The 25912-nt window shown below is 37.0% G+C and overlaps 1 protein-coding gene across 3 annotated transcripts in view; it reads left to right on the forward strand.

Moving 5' to 3' along the window:
* The window catches only part of rabgap1l (RAB GTPase activating protein 1-like), a 239380-nt gene that overhangs the window by 197035 nt on the left and 16433 nt on the right, over positions 1-25912 (forward strand). For 2 of the 3 annotated variants that reach the window (XM_062028422.1, XM_062028423.1), the window contains 2 exons: positions 683-811; positions 17393-17485. In XM_062028422.1, coding sequence (XP_061884406.1) covers positions 683-811; positions 17393-17485 — 222 coding nt within the window. Of the gene's footprint in view, positions 1-682; positions 812-10249; positions 10486-17392; positions 17486-25912 lie in introns of those variants that run through there. The other variant, XM_062028424.1, reaches the window with a different exon arrangement.

Genomic DNA, 25912 nt, shown 5'->3' on the forward strand with positions numbered 1-25912 from the left:
CCGATAAAAAAAAAAACCAAAAAATATTGATTTGGTGTATTTTCCCCCCTTAACCAACAGATGGCGACAGAAAACCACGAGCAACCTTATGAGTTAAATTGCCATTAAAGCGCTGACATGCAATACAAATGATTTTGGGGAGTTATATATAAAATATATATAACATGGCAGGTAAATATAAAAGACTAGTGTAAACTCAATAAACTCAACCAAGTCCTGCCAGCTTAGGCACGGTAAAAATACTATTTTTGTCTACTTTTCTACGGTTTCAAAATCAATTGACCTATTCAAGGTTGTAACACTCTGCAATTTACTTTTTTTTATTTAAAAAAAAAAGCCATAAAAAAAACTACATAAAAAATAGTAATGAATACAATCTTTACATTAATAGATCTGAAGATGTAAGATATTTCAAGCATTAAAAGTTAAAAAAAATATTTATTGCTGACCAATGACACTTCTGAGTGGATTCCTTTTGGATCCTAGGTAAGTGTATAGTCAATCTTAAGGGCTAAAACAAATTGGCCATATATTGAAAGTTAAATGTACATTTCATAAATAAATGCACTTGACCACAGGAGTTGAATGATTTTGGGTGCAGCGGTAGGTCGTAACAAACCTGAATTACATTTTATATGATATTTCCCTGTCCTTCCCCTTGACCCCTTTTATCTCCCTTCAGACATCCAAAGAGGATCTCTTGCAAGCGGACTTTGAAGGGGCTCTCAAATTCTTCAGAGTTCAGCTCCCCAAGCGCTACAGAGCTGCGGAGAACGCCCGAAGGCTGATGGAACAGGCCTGCAACATAAAGGTTTGAACTCTCTAAGTATTTGCACTCACTGTTCTTCCTAGGCATGTATTGATTTTAACCCAGACAATGTTTAACTATTAATAAAGGAGGGGAGGGTTGCACATAAAATGGTATAGGTGTGTTCTAAACAGTTGACCATTTCATCAAACACCTTTTGCAAACACATTGTTGAGTTTTCATATTAAACTAGAGTACTAAAGAAGCATTATGTCGTTTTGGCTTTTATTTGTCTTTGTTGAATATTCTGCAGTGTCATTGACCTAGTTCCAATTTTATCTGATCAAATGTGGCTTTCATGGATGGTGGTCACAATTTTCGTACAGGCTGTTGATTGAAATTCCTTTAGATGCCAGCACACAAGCATGTTATCATCCTCCTGTTGACTTTAATGAGGCTGCTGGCATTTAGGGAATTTACCGAGGTCACCAGAGACCCAAACTTGTACAGAATGTATCTAATGTGTGTATGTCTGTGTGTGTGTGTGTGTGTGTGGGTGTGTGTGTGTGTGTGTGTGTGTGTGTGTGTGTGTGTGTGTGTGTGTGTGTGTGTGTGTGTGTGTGTGTGTGTGTGTGTGTGTGTGTGTGTGTGTGTGTGTATGTGTGTGTGTGTGTGTGTGTGTGTGTTAAGAGTGATAAAGGAAGGAAATAGTTGGCAGAGAAAGATGGAATTGATAATTACCTCCACCCTTTTTCCTGTCTCGTCTTAGTGACTCCAATGTTCTTCTTGAATCTACAGTCGGTTGATATTTTACATTTAAGGCATTTTTCTAGATGTTGCTTAGAAGCTTGTTGTTGTGCTTCTCTCAGTGCAGGGCATTCTGCACTGTGTCAAGTTTATCTCTAGTCCTTTTAGTAGCATTTTGATTCTCTTATGCAATATTGAGCAATAAGAAGTATCGTGGTTGGCTTCAACACTGCACTTCATTACACATTATTAAAAAATTGCACTTTAATACTACATACAGTACTTGTAGTTTATTCCTCTGTACTACATGTATCGTGTACAGACCTTTAAGCCTTCCTTTTTATCTATTTGGTTTGACAGTTTCCTGCATTCATTATAGCAACGATGCACATATTAAACTGTCTGATAAATATGCTGGCCTTCGGCGACATTAATAGATTCAATGTAATGTTGTTGAGCCTTTTGTAAGGAAATATATCATATCTGAGATGATATCATTAGCATATCAAACACATTGTTGTAGTTTGCACTCATCAAAATGCATTCTCTGAAATATCAGTCCTCTTAAAACATCTTTTTTTTAAAGTCTACTTTTAGACAATTGACCCTTCTACTTTTAAAATACAATATTCCTTGTGGGCAATCTCATATGGACCAAGTTGTTCAGAATGAGAGGCTGAGGAAAAAGGATACAAATGAGAAAAACATTTTCTCTATCAAATAAATCCATGCTCGCAAATTAAATGCAATGTTGTAGTTTGTTTGGCATGGTATATAGGGAATTTAATTGACAAATAGACTACCTACCGGTACATTATTTCCAAACAAAACTAAGCTACAGTATTTTCTGTGTTATAGAAGAAATAAATATGTTGACATATATTAGTCACACCGGACTATAACCGTAGATATATACCAGTGCGAAATATTTTGTAAATGTTTATTTACATACCTTTATTGTTTCCAAACAGTGCCTGGGCGTCACTATAGGCAGCGATTTTAAACTTGACAAACAAGTCAATGGCGTTTTAAAATCGTGTTTTTATCATCTTCGTCTTTTAGTAAAGTTAAAACCATTTTTATCTTATAACCTTTTTGAACAAGACGTGCATGCTTTTATTTCTGGTCGCCTGGACGACTGCAATGCACTTTATGCTGGCATTAGCCAAAAAGCTCTCTCCCGGTTGCAGTTAGTCCAGAACGCGGCAGCACGACTTTTAACAGGGGCCAGGAAACGCCAGCATATAACCCCAATTCTTCAGAGTTTTCACTGACTCCCTGTTCATTTTAGAATTGATTTTAAATCCTTGCTGTTTGTTTTTAAAACTTTACATGGACTGGCACCTCAGTATATCTCGGGCCTCATCCAAATTTACACTCCTGCGCGCGCTCTGAGGTCCGAGAGCCAGCTCCAGCTCGTGGTGCCCAAGACCAGACTTAAATCCAGGGGAGACAGGGCCTTCTCTGTGGTCGGCCCTAAGCTCTGGAGCACTCTGCCCCTCCATGTTCAAACTGCCCCCACAGTGGAGTGTTTTAAGTCTCGTCTTAAGACCCACTTTTATTCTTTGGCTTTTAACACTATGTGAGTTGTGTGGTCCTCTGTCCTCTGTTGTCCTCCGTGTTTTTTTTTTATTTTGTTTTTTTTTTATACATTTTGATTTCTATTTACTGTTTTAATTGTTTTTTCCCTTTAAAATAGTTTTTATTCATATTTATTTTTATATTGTTTTTATATTGGTTCTATATTTATTTATTTTTTGTTTTTATTCAGTCATTGGTGGAGCTAAGTATAATATTTGATTATTGTTTTTAATACTGTTTTTAATATTGTTGTGCAGCACTTTGGAAACATTTTTGTTGTTTAAATGTGCTATATAAATAAAGTGGATTGGATTGTAACACGGCAGTAAAAGGGATGATCAAACAAAACAGATCTTATCGTTATGGACCCACTAGCTGCTGCGGAGGCCAGCTGTCCAATCAGCTAAACAGACTCAATAACTCCAGAGTGATGTTTTAGTGTATTTACGAGACCAAAATAATACTAAAAGAATGGCATTGTAAGTTAATAATACTAAGACAGACGGTTGTAAACGTGTTGGCATATTTGCTAGTGGTGACAACGCTGGCTTGATTACATTTCAATAGCACGTACAAATATGCATGAAAACACTCCTACAGACATCACACATGGGACAGTTTAGTAAGTTTGAATAGTTTTAGTTATATTGTAAAACTTACAAACGTTGCTTGGAGTGAGGAATGAAGAATCCTTTCGCGCAGAAACATTATAAATAATGATAAATGGTTTATACTTGTATAGCGCTTTTCTACCTTCAAGGTACTCAAAGCGCTTTGACAGTATTTCCACATTCCCCCATTCACACACACATTCACACACTGATGGCGGGAGCTGCCATGCAAGGCGCTAACCAGCAGCCATCAGGAGCAAGGGTGAAGTGTCTTGCCCAAGGACACAACGGACGTGACTAGGATGGTAGAAGGTGGGGATTGAACTCCAGTAACCAGCAACCCTCCGATTGCTGGCACGGCCACTCTACCAACTTCGCCACGCCGTCACATTATGGACTATATACTTCCTGTTCAAGGAACAAAACAGAAGTGTATTTTCAACCCGCAGCACCTGCAATGAGCGAACTCGTCCAAAAGATGGTGCCATAACACAAACGATAACACACCTTTTTAAATTAGCGGCACCGTTTTATAAGCTGCAGGGTTCAAAGCATGGGGAAAAAGTAGTGGCTTAAAGTCTAGAAAATACGGTATATACATCTATAGGTTAGTGTTACGTACATGGCAAAGCAATTGCTATATAATTCCAAACCATTAGGTAATTTTAGCCAATCAGAAGCAACATAATGACTAGAGATCTTCTGATTCCGATCATGGGATCAGAACAGGCCAATATACAGTATGTCTTTTTTAACTGATGGGCAATTGGCTAATGAGCTGCCGAGCCCAGCCGATCTTTACTGCAGCTGTGTACCGCTGTTTGCAGGGCTAAAGATTGCACTCACGTGAAAGATTCCTTCAAAAGGGATGCACACTTACATTACATTTTTGGTTTCCTTGTTACACACATGCAGGAGTTGCATGAATTTTGGGAGGTCGCATGTCTTCCAGGAGGTTGCGTGTCTTGCCAGAACACCAGCTCAAATTTTAGAACACGTTGCAACGTGTGGTTAGATCGATATTTAGCTTTTTCTTTTTGTTATGACAAAATCATTTTTGGGTGTTTTTTGGAATTGTATTCAAAGTCAGGGAATGTGTTGTGAAGGCTTTGGGGTTAAAACCCAAATGATTTAAATGGGAGCCAATAGTAATTTTTGCTTTTGTTTAGTTATTGTGCACAAGCAACTTTATTTATTAAAGAAAGTTTATGTAGTGTTCAATACCACACATTGAATACATCATATGATTTACATCAATACTAGCACATTCTAAATGTCATAAGATAAAATAAAGCTTTATAAAAGTGTATTATTGTGTTTACTTTAGTTACCGGTACTTGCTATAAAATATTTTAAGTTCTATAATCTATTGTCGAAGTATCAGATCAGGACTCAAAATTGGATCAGATCTGTGGCCAAAAAATTGGATCGGGATCGGAGACCAAAAATTTTAATTTGGGACATTGTGACTCATGGCTATTCTGAATTGAGGAAAAGACAATCGGATGAGTCAATCCTTGGGAAATCTAGACTTGGCAACACAATAAATAAGGCCGATATTGTGAAGGCGACAAGCAAAAAAAAAATGGTTGTTTTGCCAATGAAAATTTTCATCCAGGCCGAAAATTCTAAAATTGTAAAGTTTCAATGACATAAATGGTAGTTTGCATTCCCATTAGTGCCAACTAAGAAAACATTCAAACCCTTTATATATCTTATCAAAAATATTGATATTCAACGACATAGTGAATTTGCAATCAGCCAAAATTATGCGCAAAGCAAACTATAATCTGCTACTCAAAAACGTACAACAATTTGTCTCAACAAAAGAGGAGAAATACAACCTCAGACAAAAATGTAACTTAAAACATTTACAAATGTTTACATTTGTAAACATTTGTAAAACTGTTCAAACTCAGTGTTTACAGAAGAAGAAGAGTCATGATAAACATTTTAAACTTATTGATAATCTTATTCATCTCACTATATGAAATACAACTTACTTCACTATTTACTGTATTTATTTGTTATAATTGTATTATTTATGAAGTAAATTGTAAACAAATTCAGAACAGGAAGTGAACAAAAGTGCTATGAAATGTGAAAGGGGTAGTATTAAATAAGCTCTGCTTCTTCCTACTGCTTTTCAAACAAGTTGAAAAAAGAAACTGGAAATTGTGATGTATCATGTTCTAATTGTATGCATGTTCAAAATCAACTGAAACCATTGTTGTAAGTGGCTATAGCTTAACTCAACATCTTTGAATTTGACTTAACTTTATTCGGACAAACAACTAAATTAAAACACAAGCAAGGAATTCATAGATTGTCACAATTTTCCAGTTCTACCCCCATACTCTGCTTGTATATTTACCATAATGATTCCCCATTCATTCACTATCATATCCTCCCATTCATTTTCTAGGCAATATAAACAATCTGGTTGTAATCTCTCAAACAGTTCCAAGATCAGACAAAAAGAATAAGATATATACAATAACACTAGTACCAGAAAACCCTTAGACAACACTTATCTCTCCCTCTGTGTTTCTATGCAATACAATGATAGTATTTTTATAACTTTTCTTAAGTTGTTTTTACTCATTTTTATATAGTTGTAGTTATGGTTATATTTCACCCCACCAACAGAAATGCACATACTTTTAAGAGAACACTGGATTGTTTTAAGTTATGTTCCCTCCTTAATCCATGCCTTGCCTCTCTTTCCAAGAACAATTTAAGTTCTTATATATTTTTTTGCTTTACAACCTATTGGAACAGTTTTAACTTTTACAAGAATATTTGACAGTAATTTTAAACTTTTTTTCTTTAAAAACAGCTGATTGGTGTAGTCACTGTAACCCACTTAATGCACGATTCTTATTGCTCTGTTTTGTAATGTGTCTGTAGGGTGCCTTTTAAGCAATCCCACACACCTCAACACAATATATTAAACCCGGCAACACCAGTGAACAGTGCAGGATTAATAACGCCTTCTCATTTAGAACATTTTGGACCTGCTCCAAAACGCTTATGTGTTTTTCTAGCTAAGTTTGTGGTGAAGTGTAATGTGAGGGAATTCGTTCTGATATGCTTTTTCAATCGTTTAATCATCGATTTCGCCTGTATGATTATTTTACGGTTACCAAAAAAGATATATTTAGTTTTCTCCAAATTGAGTGAAGTTGTTTTCCATCTTATCCGAAACAACCAGTTTGCATGACATTAAATGTAATTAGAGCAGCATGGTTTTAATGAGCTGCTCCACCCATCTAACAGCAGCTAATCTGAGGGACTGTCTGAAACTGTTTAAAATCAAATCCTTAAATCAAAATAGTGACTTTGTTACATGCTTTACTCAACTAAAACTAAATTGAGATCATATAAAATATAGAATTCAATTCAAAACCGTCATCAGGAACATACAAGCAAACTAAGTGGAATTGCATTCAAAGCAGTTTTATTCACATTTGTTTGCAAAGTTACTGCAGAACGTTTGTTATGTTTGTCTTTTGTACAGTGGCGGCTGCTCAGTCTTTCAAGTAGGGTAAGCTTATGTTCAGCTATTTTTTAAACACGAGTACAGTCTCCAACAACAGATGTGAGATGTTACAAAGAAAATGTCACTTAAAGGTTAATAAAATTATCCATATCAACACGGAACAACGGAATGAAACTTGAAAAACACTCTGGCATTGGCTTATATTTCAAAGGTAGCTGATTTGCTCATTTTGTTGTCAGTCAAAAAGAGATTGAGCCTCAGACAGTTAATCCAATCATCATGTAGAAAAGCTCATCGTCAAGACCCACTCTATAATACTCTACCCATAGTCTGCTTTTGTCTTAAAAGATTAGGCTTGTGGTTTTTAGGTTTTTTAATATAGTAGCAGTTAGAGCAAGTTAATTCTCGCACACTTGTTTGACATTTAAATGTTACTTCAAACATTGGCTGTACTTTTCATCAACAGTTTGGCTCTAGCTGGAATAATTTCACTCCCTATGGGTGAAAATGGGTTCCAAATCAGAACAAATTATCTGGTGCCCGTAACGGCTTGTGTTCGGCCTTATAGTGCCCAGCGCACTTTTTGTAGAACAATCCTAAAAGTCCTTTCAGACACAAATTTGTTTTGTTACCACTCCACCTCCCTTATACATGTTTTCTTCAGTCAACTTATAAATCGGATCAGCTGAATTTCGTAAGCTGCTTAAAACAGCGAAAGAATTCACTGGCACCTTTGCTTGATAAGCACTAGAAGTATGGGGGCTTAGCCTTTCTGGGGATTATGGGAAGTATTTCAATTTCTCGGCTTTTTGGGTATCCTTTGGACTGAGGCTAGGGTGATGACTCTTGTAGAGTGCGTGGCAAAAGGACTCAAAAATTCAAACTCATATGCTGCTCAACTTTTTAGAAACTACCTATTAACCTTCTAATAAAATGTCATGACTCAAGCATACTACAGGAAGGTGTGTGTATTTGTGCTTGTGCTATGCAGGTTTACCGATTTGTGCAGAAATAGGAGGAAGTAGATTTTAGATTGTATCAAAAACACATTGGCGGAGATGGGACATTGTATCGAATCTGTGCCATTTGTTGTAACTCTCAAAATAAACTTAAATTATATTCTTTGTACAACTTTAAATCAGATAATACACACTGGAAATTTGTGTTTTTTTTAAAGGAACAAGAGTGAGTTTTTATCATAGACAAGAAAATACATTAAATAAAGCCACATTGTATTTGTGCTCATCGCATGTTGACACAGTGATTCAACAGAGAAAAAATATATTAAAGAAAATATTTATGTAACAAAACTATGATGCAATATATAATCTACTATAGCATCATCTATATGAAAATGTGTAATGGCAAAACCCAGCAACACAACTTAAGTGTGAATTTTGGCCAATTTGTTTTTGTTTAGTTTTTTGTATGTAAAAAACACATATATATATATATATACATAAACTTTAATTGTATAAAAAAATATTAAGGATTTATAGTATTATATTTCATGGTAAAGTCTACTGTAATTTTTAGAAAATGGGTACATTATATTTTTTTCTTTTGTTTTGGGGGATTTAATTTCATCTTTTAAATTATATTGATTAAATATGCAAACAGATCAATGTGCAGAACACTTTGTTTTGTAAAAGAAAAAAAATCCAGTTAATTTGAGCATGCATTTATACATCGTGTTTACTGGTAAGGCAAAACTATTCTTTTGAATAATTGTTTAATTGCATCATGTTATTTTGGTAAATCATTCATGCAACCTAGTTTGTTAGTCTTTCTGCATTGTGGAAAACATTCACTCATACATGAATTACGATGTTTTGACCATTTGAAAAAAAATGCACGAATGGTTTTAACGATTATGGCTGCAACAATGACTTGTTTAAAGCAGTTAATACAATGCAACACCTAGATGAAAATACACTACCGTTCAAAAGTTTGGGGTCACATTGAAATGTCCTTATTTTTGAAGGAAAAGCACTGTACTTTTCAATGAAGATAACTTTAAACTAGTCTTAACTTTAAAGAAATACACTCCATACATTGCTAATGTGGTAAGTGACTATTCTAGCTGCAAATGTCTGGTTTTTGGTGCAATATCTACATAGGTGTATAGGGGCCCATTTCCAGCAACTATCACTCCAGTGTTCTAATGGTACAATGTGTTTGCTCATTGGCTCAGAAGGCTAATTGATGATTAGAAAACCCTTGTGCAATCATGTTCACACATCTGAAAACAGTTTAGCTCGTTACAGAAGCTATGTAACTGACCTTCCTTTGAGCAGATTGAGTTTCTGGAGCATCACATTTGTGGGGTCAATTAAACGCTCAAAATGGCCAGAAAAAGAGAACTTTCATCTGAAACTCGACAGTCTATGCTTGTTCTTAGAAATGAAGGCTATTCCACAAAATTGTTTGGGTGACCCCAAACTTTTGAACGGTATTGTACATACAGTAGTTCAGTAGGAAGACATTTAAAATGACTTAAATTCAAAAGGGACAGAAAAAAAACAGTGGAATGAGTTGAGGCATCCCCATGGATACTTGTACCTGTTCTCAGGTCGTTCATGTGCAGCAGCTAACGTGGGAGGAGCTTGTTGCTTTCTCCTGTAAGAGCAGGTTGCTTTGGCATCATGTCTGACTGCATTGATGCGTCACTTCCTTGATTTTACTGTTGAAATGAAGTGCAGTAGGGAACATTAAATCATTGCACTTGACAACTTCCCTCTTATGTTATGTTAGCATATGTGTAATCAAGACCTTTCAATAACCTAAATGCAAATGATAAAGTATTTGGGGGGGAAAATCAATCAAAGATTTAAGACAACAATAAAGTGGAGAAGAAGAAAAAGCAAAGTCATTATCTTCCTTTCTTCATGCACTGCTAGTGTTACAGGAGAGAGGGTTGAGAAACAAACAGGTGTGTTGTACTGTTCGCTCACTTCCCCTGCCCCCGTCTTCTTAGTAGGCGGGGCTCAACTCCTGAGAGACTGTTGAAAGTAGCCAGTTGCCTTCTCTCCTATCAGAGAGAAGTGGTTTGCTGTCAGCTGCACTCCTCTCTCTCTCAGTCACCGCTTCTTCCTCAACTTTGTTCATTTCTCCTCCTCTTCCTCCTCGCTGCTGTTGCTGCTGCTGCTGCTATAAATTGAGTAGGAGTCAAGATGATGCAGGAAGTGTCCATCGTGGTGGCATATGATGCCCATGTAGTTGAGCGGCCGGGTGAAGAGGACACCTTAGCACGTTTGGTTGCTCACTCCAGACCTCTAAGAGCTCCTAGACCTGTGGTACGTCTGCTCTGTTGTGGTTGTATTCATGCATGTTGAATTGTGTTGCAAATGTATGACCATTTTACTTCAGGGTATACATTTTTGTTCACTTGCATCAGTTGTCATTGTTTTATTTTAAACTATTTAAGCCATGAAGTAATGGAAACTACTTCTACTGCTATTGTTGTAATCTCATGTGAATGTGTAGATGTGCTATTGTCCTATTGATGTTTGTGGCAGCAAACCTTTTCATTCAGTCCATTTCCAATGTGAGGTTTTACTGTAGCTGTCGGTTTGTTTCAATTCCTTATATGATTTCGGAATCAATAGAGACCTTGTGTGTGTGTGGAAGCTGGTTTATTTGTCTCATGTGGCTAATTGAATCCCATGGCCTAGTTTTCCTGGGATGTCCAGTTGCCTTTGTCCTTATTTCAATATTCAAACTCTTCTGAACTGCCATAGCCGGCCGGGGGCCTCATCACACATACCCATACACACACGTTTTATAATTATAATACCCAGTATGGCACCAGAGCTAAAGTATGTGATCACCTGCGGTTCAACTGTAGGCATCCATTTCTAAACGTGGGTCGGGTACCATCTCCTGCAGCACCAAATATTTAATCACATTTCCTGAGTCAGTGTGGTACTGAATGAAAAAGTTGTGTAATTTCGGAATGAGGCTGGCCAATGTATTGGCTGCTTTGAGTCAGAATTATGTGTATGTTTTAAGTAACACTGTGTGTTGTTGAAGTGACCCTGCTTGCTTTCTAGTTGTAACTTCGTATAAAGGTGGCTACAACTGTAAGAATGTTACTGACTGAGGTTTGAGATTTGATGTAACAACCAACTAGTCATTTGTGGAAAATGTCTTTTAGAGGTACCTGGGATTCGAATTGTAAAATATGATTTAAAACAGTTAAAAAATAGACAAGAATATGTTGGCTCTGTTTGTGCGGTTCATTGTGTGAATGTAGTCCAAGATCAAACGGGGGGACTATGACCTGCCTGAGAGGTTTTGGTCCAGCTGCCTGTGGGCTCAAGTCCTGAGTGAGGCAAGTGTTAGCATCTGTAGTATCTCTAGGAACTTTTTTATATCTAATATATCGTCTTCGTTACATCTGACCGAGGAAAAAACGTGCACTAGAAACAAAAGTCAGAGGAATGTATCTTACCCGGAAATAAGGATTGGGTTCCGAATTTGTTACTTTTGTGAGTATGGTCTGAGTTCTGTCGGTATTACCGAATACCGATTCACATGAAATAAAGCATACATATCAATACTTGGGTTGCAAGTGGCAAGTGGAACTCCACCGACAGATAATCCTTGATATCACTCGACAAATCCTTTTTGATTAAGCATAGGGATCTATTCCATTGCATAGTTATATTTTTTTGCTCATGTCTGCTTTTTGCAGGACGATCTAGGCCCTTTGCGTACTGTGCAGTTCGACCTAATTTGTTTGGTGTGTAAATTTTCATTTGCATAGATGACATGTATTTTAAAGTGACAAGTGTATTTTTTACATTAGCAATATTGTTGTGCACAAATGTGGAACTAAACCTGTTTCGATTTTGAAACAAAGTGGGAATTATTCATTGTGCAAACCTGCAAATTTAATAGGAAAACCACCCATTCAAAACTGGCTTTTTAAAATGAGACTAACCAGTGTCTGTAATTGCAGGGTAGTTAATTTAAATGTCGAAATAATTGATTTAGAAGACTGTAAGGTAAGGCAAGGTGGCCGCCACCTACCTTGACAGGAAAGTTTTATTTCTGAAAATAATAATAATACAAAATGTGGTGGTGAATAAAATGGGATTTGTGTTTGTTTGTGAAGATGGTTTATTGTAGATTGATGTTACACAATAAAAGTAAAGCATGTATTCCTTGTTAATGCTGTTGCGTTGTACATGCTCGCTAAACCTGTTTGTGTGATCTTATTTAACAAAACCACGAGGTGTTGGGAAGTAGCTGCTTGAGTCGTTATGCATTTTATGAAACATTATCCATAGGATAAGTGCATCATATTTATCCCACAAAAGGGATTACCTGTAAGTGCATTTATATGGAGTGAATTGTTTTTCACAGCTCTCCGCTCTCTGGTTAGAATAAATGATGTGCCAAAATAACTCTTACTGACAGGTGAAATACTTTAATATGATGTATTTTTAGGAACTGCTTTTATTACAGATTTATGAAAAGCTATTCATGCCCAGCAGCTTCTTTGTGTGTATTCAAAGGAAAACAAAGATCAACTAAATTGTTGTGTGTGGCATGCTTTTTGGCCTGTTTGAACACACTAAGCTGCCTTTTCTTCCTACACAGATAACAACAAAATGAGTCTGAATACTCTTATCTTTTCAGAAAATGTGTGTGGACAGATTTCAACGTCACAGTCATTCACCTTTAGTAGGTACTCCAACCTAAAGGTCACTTTGAAAAGGAACAGACTTGGAGGTGCGGAGGGAACGCCTTCTGTTAACCTCAACTATAACAGTACTACATAATAAAAGCTAAATAAAATAGTTATATTGTAATTGCACCTCCAGTAAATGTATATTATGATTATATACGTCTCTTATTGTTAGTGATGGTACAGTATTTCACATTGGGTTTTTTATTGATTTCTATTGCATTGAAGGTTGTCTATAAAGCTTTTGCTGCCCTTTCGGTCGGGTCATTCTTGGAAAAGTTTTATGATCTCATTGAGGATTCCTCTAGACCAGTGATTCTCAAACTGTGGTACATGTACCACAAGTGGTACGCCAAAGAATCACTTGATTAAAGTACAGTGTTTTTTTCCTATATTCAAACACCGTGTTACTTGTTAAATAAAACCTCTGCCTTGTTTTTAATGAATAGTTAGGCCTACTACGCTACCGCATTTTAATGGTGGTCATTATAGTGGTACTTAGAGAGGCTCGTTTTTTTCTTAGGTGGTACTTGGTGAAAAAAGTTTGAGAACCACTGCTCCAGAGCAGGAATATTCTACTAAATTGTTTTGGGGGGCACATTCCCAGAAAGCTATTGACCTGGGGGCACAGACTTCTCCCTTCACTTTAATTCCTATTTTGTATATTCTCAAGAACCAGTGTCCTGTAGGTAGATATTGGATTTTGGTTTATTTATTGTGATACAATTATTGTTATTGAGTTACAGGAGCGCTCTACTGTTTTTAAGAACTTTCTGCAAAAACGTGAGTGTCTCACAATTAGTTTTTTAACTGAACTTGAGGGCCACCAGTTGAATAGCCCAAATTATAAAAAATAGAAGACAAAAAATAGAATCTTGAGGAACATCACGTACTGATATAACTAAAGAAGTTGAACAAATGACTACTGACTGTATCTGAAGTAAATAAGCTACAGCAACACCTTACATAAATCTCATTACGAGAAAACATGTGTAACTAACTGCCCAAAAGGAGAGGACTTAAAGGGGTGCCTTGAGGAACACCTCCATTATGTAAATCACAAGTTTACACCCCAACGTGTTGTTTGATAGCAAGGTTAAAAGGGCAATGAAAGGATGTGCCAATGTGTTTACAGTGGTCCAGGGTTCTCTATATCAGTGGTCCACAACCACCGGGCCATAGTCCGGTACCGGTCCGCGGACCGATTGGTACCGGGCCGCACAAGAAATTATCCCCCCCCCAAAAAAAAAAAAATATTATTATTATTTTTTTTTTTTTTTAATTAAATCAACATAAAAAACACAATATATATATCATATATCAATATAGATCAATACATTCTGCAGGGATACAGTCCGTAAGCACACATGATTGTATTTCTTTATGAAAAAAAAAATATATTAAAAAAAACAAAACATTTAAATCCCCCCCCCCCCGGTCCGTGGGACACATTTTCAAGCATTTACCGGTCCGCAGCTACAAAAACGTTGGGGACCACTGCTCTATATAACAGGAGCGCTCTAGTGTTTTTAGGAATTTGCCGCAAAACGTTTGTCTCTGAGCTGAACCTGAACCTGGGTATTGTGTCATTTCCGCCAGTGGCATGGGCCACCAGTTAAATAGCCCTGCTCTAGATAGACTGAGGAATAAGTCATTTTTATTAAGACTAGTATTCGTTAATCAACATGTTTATTTTAGGTTCATGTAGAACTGCAGCTCTCAGTGAGTCAGGTGCTTAACTTGTTAACATAAACAAGATGCAGACACGTCTTAAAGAAATACCACATGACCGGAATCCCCAGAAGTAACGGTTGCAGCTACGATGGTGTTGTTTCCACACAGGGGAGATCAAATGACTGCCCACTTGAATCAGACACACACATACAAATAGTTCAATGTCTGTGAGGCTTTGGGCTTCTCTAATTTATTTTCTTGCTTATTTTTTAGTTATAATGTACAGTATCTTTATTTAGTCGTTTGTATCTATCATATTATATCCCATATAGGGCACCCGTTTACATATGTATTAAGTTTAGTTTTCAAATTGTGCATACTCTATTTGAATTGACAAAATGGATGTTGCAAGAGTGAAGACTTGAAACTGTGCTGCAAAACCACAAAAAACCCACAAAGTTGTCAGAAGGAACAGGTTGTTCAAATTCTTACAGTGTAGTAGTTTCTTTATACGCAATAAACCGTGACACTATTGCTTCTTGTAATGGTTCTCACCTGAAGATTGAAGACTAAAGATTATGGTAATCATTATTCTAGATGTGTACCGTCCGATTTTCATATTGGATATCGGTCCTTCAATAAGTACACATGGTTGGGTTTTTTGCATTTAAGTGAAGTCTTTTCCAAAAGTTAAACAATCTTAGGCTATAGGCCTCTTAGAGCTAGGGGTTACACAACGGCTAAACACACGATAGTACACAAGCTAGACATATGTAGTAAGTGTCCTCAATTGAACAATATTGCATTTAAAATCACCACATTTATCAATACAAACAAGATTTTAATAATTATGGTTGCATATTACTTACAGATACAATGTCTCCAAGGCAGAAAAGTGTGTTAGAATGTGTTAGACATCATGCAACTTACTCCGTCATAAGCATAATTTAATAAATTATTGTGGCCTTGAGGTGAAAAGACTATTCCCACTCCACTTTAACCTAATTAAAGACAACATAAGTCCATTCCAGACGGTTAATAATAAATAGGTCGATGTTTTTCAAACGTACTCAGTTCTCTGTTTGCATCACTAAAATTAATCAAGCCTTTTCTAACATTCTACTCTTATCTACAAAATGATTTTAAAAAAAATACGATTTGCGCTAATATCGTATCAATATCGGTATCAGCCAATAGACAAGGCTCTAATACCAATAAGTGGAAAAAATTGTATCGGGACACCCCTGGTATATACAGTATCTTCCTAAGAACCAGCATCCAGTAGCTCACAAGCTACATGTGGGAGCCCTCTGCGTTAAATCAATCAAATCTGTCCCCAACCTCTGTTGATGTGCAACAATGTATGTATATATATGTATATATATATATATATATATATGTATATATATGTTTTCCTTGTGCACTAATTGACTGAAAGAGCGCACACTTTCCGCGCGCTCACCCGACACTGCGGCGCAAGCGCAATGTCACGTTATCGATGGGAAAATGCATTTTTAGACAATATGATTTGCCTCAGTGGCTAGGAGACCCCGAGAGTAACAAGCGGTAGAAAATGGATTAGAAAGGACAGATTTATTTTATTTTATTTTTTATTTTTTTTTTAATTTTTTTTTATAATGTCCTGCCCAGCTTCTCGGGCAAATCATATAGCAGATGTAGATGCCCATATCGGCTGTTCAGATTTACTTTACAAAAGAGAAGTGTAGGATACTTCTCTTGTTGCCTTACTTGTATTTTGACTTTATTAAATGTATTTGAATTATCATTTGGTGCAGCCGGGCCGGAGCAGGAGGGGATAGAAAGAGAGAAAAAGGAAGACAGAGGGGGGAATTGTGGGGACAAGAGGGGGATTAGACAGAGAGACAAAAACAACAACAGCAAACACAACAACAACAACAACAACAACAACAACAACAACAGAGCAACATCAGCAAATACGACATGTACAAATATGATGGTAAAAGTAATAGCAAATAAGCAGTTAGCGAAAATGTAAAAAAAAAAATACAGAAATGACAATGAGCATTATTACACTAAAAATGGAGCAATATGAATACCAATAGAAATAGTGCTATTGATAATAAACAATACCAGTACTTTACCTTTATTATCAACAATACAATTGTTCAAATGCAACAATACATATACGTAATGATAACTTGAGATACGAAAGAATGCAGAAAAATGGAGGGGAAGAAAGAGAAGCAACCTTAACCTTGTAGATTGTTATAGTAACAATAGGTTAAGCTTTGTCAGTGTGCCATGTGTTATACCCAGTTTACCCTAGGGCAACAACGTTAATATATGTTTGATGAAACAGATTTAAAAATATAATAATAATAATAATAATAAAAAAAATAATAAAAAAACTTTTTTTTTTTTTTTTTTTTAAACTTGGGACTTCCCGCAGGCTGAATTTTGGACACTGGCCCGTGGGCCGCAGTTTGGGGACCCCTGGCCTAGACAGAGGTGTGAAACAAAGGGCTGCACTGCATGAGTATTCCGATAAATTAAGTTGTAGTCTCAAAATATTCTCTTGAAAACCAGCATCCTCTGCTGTGGACATTTTTGTTTGTCTATTTTCTTTTATCAATGTTACATATTTTGGGGGAAAATAGCCCTGTTATGCAAAACACAAATGTCCACTGTAGTGACATGTGGATGACTTTCTTCAAAAATTATACCACTGTATATGAGTTCTACAACAGATATATAAATCCCCTTTAAAATACAGTTTTCTCATCTTCTCCTTGCAAGTTATAATAATATTGTTTTAAATACGTATGTTATTAATTCTGCATTTGTGATTTTAGGTCCCAACCAAGAAGCTGAAGAAGTTTGAGAAGGAGTATCAGACGCTGAGAGAGAGTCAGCTCCAGCAAGAAGACCCCATTGACCGATACCAGGTACAAAATACATCTTTTTTAAGGTCCAGGGGCCTTATTCAGAAAATTGTGCGTGGAACTGAACGTTATAAATTTAGTAAACACAAACCTAAAAATGTACGTATAAACTTAAAAAATCTGATTTATAAAAGCGTGCTGCGCATACTTCACATTGTAAATCCCAACTGCAGTGAAATGTGTGCAAAAGAGTTTGTCACACTACTTTTTTTTCTGAAATCATCACAAACTGTACTAACAACTTTGTGCCCTGTTTGCTACAGTTAACAGATTATCTACCCCTGCAGTATCACTTCGCTAAGAACTAATTTATACATCAAATTGCAAAGAGTTTGAAATATTTCATGATGAAGTTCACGGCATTAATTCGGCCTATATCAAACCTGCCATTTTTGGGCAAAGTTCTAGAAAAAGTTGTAAACCAACAGCTCAGTGACATCCTGTATAACAATGTGTTTGATACATTTAAATCAGGCTTTAGACCCTACCACAACACTGAAAAAGCTCAACATCAAGGTGGGAAACAATAACCGCCTGAACACAGACGCAGGAGATGTCTCAGTCTTGGTCCTGCTGGACTTGAGTGCTGTCTTTGACATGGTTGACCATACTATCTTATTACAGAGGTTAGAAAACCGGGTGGGAACCTATGGGGTTCTTCAGAGCTCAATTCTGGGACACCTGTTGTTCAACTTGTACATGCTGCCACTAGACCAGCTAATCAACTTTAATGTGTTATACCACAATTATGCAATGACACTCAAATTTAAGTGTCACTGACGGCAGGTGAACGTTGGCCTGTTGATTCACTTTGTCACTGCATCGAAAAAATCGATGTGTGAATGCTGAACAATTTATTAATCTAAACTCAGACAAAACTGAAATCAAAATCCGTATTAATGGCCAGGCAAAGAAGAAATGGTGGAATTCACATTTGGTACAGCTTTGATAGCTCACGTCTACTGTGTAGTTACAAACAAACAAACATACAACACACAACAACAAAAAGGCATTCCATATGTTCAAAATTATTGTGTTCCGACATAATTTTGAACATTTTTATTTGAGAAAACAAGGTGAACTCAATTGATTTCCTAAAAGGCATTCGAGTTAGTATGTGGCGTTGTTATTCCGAGGTTCCATTGAGTGTCCTTATGGCAGAGGGGATGTAACTGTATGTGAATCTTGTAGACTTGGCTGGCAGTGCTCTGTAGCGCCTCCCTGAGGGCATGAGAGTGAACAGCAGGTGTATTGGATGGGAAGGGTCAAAGGTAATCTCATGGACTCTTTGAGTGATGATGCGTCGGTATAGTGTGTCTATGGAAGGGAGCGGTTGACCTGTGATACAGCTGAATTTATCTTACGATGTGCGTTAAGTGTTTTTGGCGTGAATGTGAGTCCAAATTACCAAACCAAACCATTATTGAGAAAGTGAGCATATAATCATTGTCTGTGGCCCACTAAAGGAAAGATAAACTATTATTAGTCACCTTGATACCCTCTCCCTAAAACCTAATAATCAGGTTAGAAATCGAGGAGTAATGATGGACTCAGACTTGAACTTTAACAGCCACAGTAAGTCAACAACATCAGCAGCTTTTTACCATCTAAAAACGTTGACGCCTAAAAACATTAATAATGTCTAAATCAGACTTAGAAAGACTAATCCATGCCTTTGTCTCCAGCAGGCTAGGTTACTGTAATGGCCTTCTCACTGGGCTCTCTAAACGAGCTGTAAAGCAGCTGCAGTACATCCAGAATGCTGCTGCTCGAGTCCTGACTAGAACCAGGAAATGCAGCCAAATTAGCTGGCTTGCTGTTGCTCAGAGAATAGACTTTAAACAAAGCTCTGCTTGTGTACAAGTCTTTTCATGGTCTTGTTCCAAAGTACATCTCTGACATGTTAGAACCATATGAACCATCCCGGCCTCTGAGAACCTCAGGGAGTGGTCTCCTGCTGGTGCCCAGAGTCCAGACAAAGCATGTCGAGGCTGCGTTTCAGTTTTATCCTCCTAAAATCTTCCAGAAGATGTGAGACATGCCTCAACATTGCCAATGTTCAAATCTCAGCTGAAAACACTTTAATTGTGCATATGACAGCTTTAAGTATTTACCTACACTCTTTGATTTATTTTGTATTAGGACTGTTTTATGAAAATTATATTTTATGATTTTAATTTCAATTATGATTATTTTTTGTGATTATTTTATTTTTATTTTTGCCTTTTTGTAATTTTGTGTAAAGCACTTTCATTTGTGCTCTATAAATAAACTTGCCTTGCCTTACTCTTCCCACAATCATCCATAAATGGCCATACTAATTAGTTCATTAATATATGGTGATACAGTGTTTCCCATAAACTGCCAAGATACCTGTGGCGGTGGGGGCGTGGCTATGGGCGTGGTCACCATGACATCATCTAATAATTTGCATAATTTACTACAATGATATGATTTTCTCTAAAAAGGCTCAAAAAATGTATACTTACTAATTAATAATAACAGTTTTGTTTTAAACGTCCATCCATCCATCCATTTTACAATATAATTACAACACTTTATGTACATATTTATATACAGATTTGAACAATAAGTTATTCACTGAAATGTATTTATTAATTGTGGTTCTTACAAAAAATATATCTTATAAAAATATAAAAGCTAAAATGTCTCTTAAAGCTCTGCCCCTTTAATTAGTGCATATTAAATAATTTACTTTAGCCTTCTACTCCAACCATATTATTTACCAGCAACATAAAGTGAAACAGAGGCAGGTGTCCTGCCACAGTCAGTAACAAATAAACAGAAATCAGTAGTGGTGGTAGATAGACACAAAGCTTCATCAAACATCTGATCCACTGAACAAAGAGCTCCAAAAATCTTGATCCTACACTTCTCTTTTGTAAAGTAAATCTGAACAGCCGATATGGGCATCTACATCAACTATATGATTTGCCTGAGAAGCTGGACAGGACAAAAAAAAAAAGAAAAAAAAAAGAAAAATTAAAAAAAAAAAAAAAAAAAAATTTTGTGGCGGCCATAATTCTTTCGTGGCCGGCCGCCACAAATAAATGAATGTGTGGGAAACACTGTGATAAGTTTATGAATTGTTGTTGGACTGTCAATGAGGAAGACAGAGGTGGCAACATTTTTATATTTGTGCTTATTACGTCGAGAACTGTAAAGATATTCTTTTTGGAAGGCTAAGTAAAGTCATATAAGCATTTGAATGTGAATGTCAATATTTGATCAATCATATTGTCAGCTCCACTGTTGTTGAGATGAAGAAAAACATGTTCACATTTTAGCCTTCTCGTGTTTGCCAAGTCTTTCTCCAAATAATCATCGTATCTATTGTTCGCATGTTTTTATTTTGTCAAGTAATGCAAAGCAGACATTTTAAATCATAAAACAAATAGTCATTATGTGCAATATTTAAAGCTCTTGTGGGCAATTGGCACGCATACAGGATGATTTCAACATATTTTCAGCACAATTAAGATGTTTTTTCTACAGTTGTTTATCTTATAAGAAATATTTGATATTGATAATGATGTATGAGTATTCTTGATATATGCTGTGCGATGTCCAAACTTCGGCCCTCTGACGTTGCTTTAAACTCCCAAAGTCCAAATATATTGAAAAATGTTTAATGTAATAATTTCCTAAATTCAGAAAATTACATTAAATATCATGCTGCAATCCATATTATTTGGTTTTTATTACGAAAAAAAACGTTTTACAAATAAATGATAAATAATAAATGGGTTATACTTGTATAGCGCTTTTCTACCTTCAAGGTACTCAAAGCGCTTTGACAGTATTTCCACATTCACCCATTCACACACACATTCACACACTGATGGCGGGAGCTGCCATGCAAGGCGCTAACCAGCAGCCATCAGGAGCAAGGGTGAAGTGTCTTGCCCAAGGACACAACGGACGTGACTAGGATGGTAGAAGGTGGGGATTGAACCCCAGTAACCAGCAATCCTCTGATTGCTGGCACGGCCACTCTACCAACTTCGCCACGCCGTCCCCAATGTAGTCCCGTTTTACAATGTAGTCATGCGCAAAGTCATAGATGCACCTCCTGACATAAATATAAAGTACATTATTATTATTCACTTTAAAATGATCAAAATAAACAATACTTCAATGACCCAACACGTCATTACTGCAATTATATTATAGTACATATAATATACAGTAACTACAATAATACATCTCTATATTTTGATATTTAGGCTCTAATATATAAGTACCGTATAAGTCGCTCCGGAGTATAAGTCGCACCAGCCGAAAATGCATAATAAAGAAGGAATAAAACATATATAAGTCGCACTGGAGTATAAGTCGCATTTTTTGGGGAAATTTATTTGATAAAACCCAACACCAAGAATAGACATTTGAAAGGCAATTTAAAATAAATAGAGAATAGTGAACAACAGGCTGAATAAGTGTACGTTATATGAGGCATAAATAACCAACTGAGAACGTGCCTGGTATGTTAACGTAACATATTATGGTAAGAATCATTCAACTAACTATAACATATAGAACATGCTATACATTTACCAAACAATCTGTCACTCCTAATCGCTAAATCCGATGAAATCTTATACGTCTAGTCCAGGGGTCGGCAACCCGCGGCTCCGGACCTTGACCACTCTGATGCGGCTCAGCTACATACATGCCGACCCCCCTGATTTTCCCAGGAGACTTATGGATCTCAGTGTCTCTCATAGATTACTCCCAGGGAAAAAATAATCCTATTTACACTCTAATTACTAAATAAAGGGCGTGCCCTAATTGCACTGCAGTAATTGTCCTCTATAGCATTTACATACAGCTTGCCAGTCCAGCCACATGTTGCATGTTGTTATTACTTGCACACACAGGAGACAGCAAAGCATACTTACTCATCAGCCACATAGCTTACACTGACGGTAGCCGTATGAAACAACTTTAACATTGTTACGTTACAAATATGCGCCACACTGTGAACCCACACCAAAAAAGAATGAAAAACACATTTCTGGAGAACATCCCACCGTAACACAACATAAACACAACACAACCATTACCCAGAATCCCATGCAGCCCTAACTCTTCCGGTCTACATTATACACCCCCGCTACCACCAAATCCCCCCACACATCAACCCCCCCCCCCCTCCGTGCGTTGGTTGAGCGGAAGAGTTAGGGCTGCATGGGATTCTGGGTATTGGTACCGTCAGTGTAAGATGTGTGGCTCCTGAGGTAGTATGCCTTGCTGTCACTTACGTGAGCAAGCTGAAATTGCATTCTACGTGTGGTCGAGCAGGTACACTGTTAGGGCAGACTGTAGAGGGCGCCAAATGCAGTGTCATCACGCTCTGATATTCGGGAGTCTCCCGGGAAAAATGAGAGGGTTGGCAAGTATGACGCTATCAAGCGCCATACATAGGGTTGGCAAGTATGACGCTATCAAGCGCCATACATTCAAAACTCGCGGGCTGCACTAACATCAAATTTCCACATTAAAGTGCGTGCTTTGTATGCAGTGTTTTTCATTTTAAATTTAAAAAATTTTTTTGTGGCTCCCATTACTTTCTTTAATTTGTGAAACTTGCCAAAATGGCTCTTTGAGTGGTAAAGGTTGCCGACCCCTGGTCTAGTCTCTTACGTGAATGAGCTAAATAATATTATTTCATATTTTACGGTAATGTGTTAATAATTTCACACATAAGTCGCTCCTGAGTATAAGTCGCACCCCCGGCCAAACTATGAAAAAAACTGCGACTTATAGTCCGAAAAATACGGTAAACAATGCATCCAAAATTAGAGGAATAAATATAATAAAATATGTTTTGTTATGTATTTTATAGTGCACATAAGTTTATTTATTTGAAAATGAGCTTTATTTGGTGGTGACACCATCAGCGTCGCTGATTTCCGTGTCTCAGAAACTGCATGAGCAGCTCATAAAGTCGCAGTTTTTTTCATAGTTTGGCCGGGGGTGCGACTTATACTCAGGAGCGACTTATGTGTGAAATTATTAACACATTACCGTAAAATATCAAATAATATTATTTAGCTCATTCACGTAAGAGACTAGACGTATAAGATTGGTCAGAAGGTTGCGTAGAAATAGGCAACATTTTTCGCATTACATTTTTCAATTAACACCAACGTTTGAAATGACAGTTACTTACGTACATTTCACCCCCTTTGAAGCAACCTTTTTTTGCACAGCAACCTTTATAAATGAGGCCCCTGGTATCTTGAATGTGTTATATTGTAGTCATCCTTACCTGGTGGTTCAATGAAATATGTACTTTTCTGTTGTCCCAAAATTCACTATAGCAGCACTTTTCAAAGGCTATTGCCAAACTTATTATTAGCAATCTTGCTAAGATTAGAGTTATGTGAGTGCACATTATTCTGGCCTCAAATTCTACACCTGCTTTTTTCACGGTTAACCATCATGTCTATTCTTGGTACTCTGCAGGAGTTATTTACAGAATGAGACATTCACATTGTCTAATAACTCTGCAACTGGTTCTCATTTGTTCTGTTTTACTGGACGTTTGTGACCTTTTTTTTTCAAAAAAATTGTAATTGCCTGTAAGTTTAAGTCAAACATTAAAGTATGTAAATAATAGTAAAGTAAATAGTTAATGTGGACTGTGAGCATATGTAGCGATAACGTTTGGATATCATATGTATTGCATTGACATGTACAGTGCATCCAGAAAGTATTCACAGCGCTTCACTTTTACCACATTTGGTTATGTTACAGCTTTTTTCCGAAATTGACTAAATTCATTTTTGTCCTCAAAATTCTACAGACAATACCCCATAATAAGAATGTGATATGTTTTTTAAAAATTATTATTTAAAAGTATCCACAGCCTTTGCTCAATTCTTTGTTGGTACACCTTTGGCAGCAATTACAGCCTCCTTTAGGTGTGCCACAAGCTTGACACACCTATCTTTGGACAGTTTCGCCCATTCCTCTTTGCAGCACCTCTCAAGCTCCATCGGGTTGGATGAGAAGCCTTGGTTTTCATCCAGGATGTCTCTGTACATTGCTGCATTCATCTTTCCCTCCATCCTGACTAGTCTCCAAGTTGCTGACGCTGGAAAAACATCCCCACAGAATGATGCTGCCACCACCATGCTTCACTGTAGCGATGCTATTGGCCTAGTGATGGGCGGTGCCTGGTTTCCTCCAAACATAATGCCTGGCATTCACACCAAAGAGTTCAATCTTTGTCTCATCAGACAAAATAATTGTATTTCTCATGATCTGAGAGTCTTGCAGGTGCATGTTGGCAAACGTTTTGTTAAGAAACAGCTTCCGTCTGGCCACTCTACCATACGGGCCTGATTAGTGGATTGCTGCAGAGATGGTTGTTCTTCTGGAAAGTTCTCCCTCCACGGAGGAATGCTGTAACTCTGACAGAGTTAGACCTCCCTGACCAAGAACCAGAGACATCCTGAATGAAAACCAACACTTCCCTTCCAACCTGATAAAGCTTGAGAGGTGCTGCAAAGAGGAATGGGCAAAACTGCCCAAAGATAGGAGTACCAATCTTGTGGCAATCTTGTGGCATCGTCTTCAAACAGACTTTAGGCTGTTTTTTATGTTTGTTTTTTTGACTAAGTACGACTGCAAAATGGGGCCAAAGAAAGTTGCGAGTGCCAGCACTTTGATAAAGAAGGTGAGAAACATGAAATAACTCATATTTAGTACAGCAAAGTATGATGCCCTCCTATCGCCAACAAGAGTCTTCAATAAAGGTAACAGCGATGTTATTTGTTAGTCATTTATAAGTATGTTTTCTGCAAGTAAACATTAATTGTGCTCTTTAAAATCTGTTTTGTCTTCATATTTAACTAGTCTAAAGTACCAATGATTGTCACACACACACCAGGTGTGGCGAAATTATTCTCTGCATTTGACCCATCACTTTGACACATCATTTTTGGTGATTTAACCCCCAATTCCAACCCTTGATGCTCAGTGCCAAGCAGGGAGGTAATGGGTCCCATTTTTTATGTGTGTGTGCGTGTGTGTTACGGACAGCAAAGCCCCATCTGTCTGAGAGAAAAACAAGCATTATTGACCTACAGTTAACAACTAAGTCATTTCACTTTACCTTTTTCTGTGTTGAAGCAGCAAAAAAGGACATTATGTTAAATGAAGAGTTTCTGTCTCTGATAGTTGATATAATAATGTAACTGCATAATAAAGCCTAAATGAACCCCATACTGTTCAGGGATTAATAGTCTCTCCTATTGCTATTGTACAAATTTTTAAACTATAGTTAAAAGTTAAAGTACCAATGATTGTCACACACACACGAGGTGTGGCGAAATTATTCTCTGCATTTGGCCCATCACCCTTGATCACCCCCTGGGAGGTGAGGGGAGCAGTGAGCAG

The sequence above is a fragment of the Entelurus aequoreus genome, linkage group LG19 (assembly GCF_033978785.1).
Source record: "Entelurus aequoreus isolate RoL-2023_Sb linkage group LG19, RoL_Eaeq_v1.1, whole genome shotgun sequence".
Classification (NCBI taxonomy): Eukaryota; Metazoa; Chordata; class Actinopteri; order Syngnathiformes; family Syngnathidae; genus Entelurus; species Entelurus aequoreus.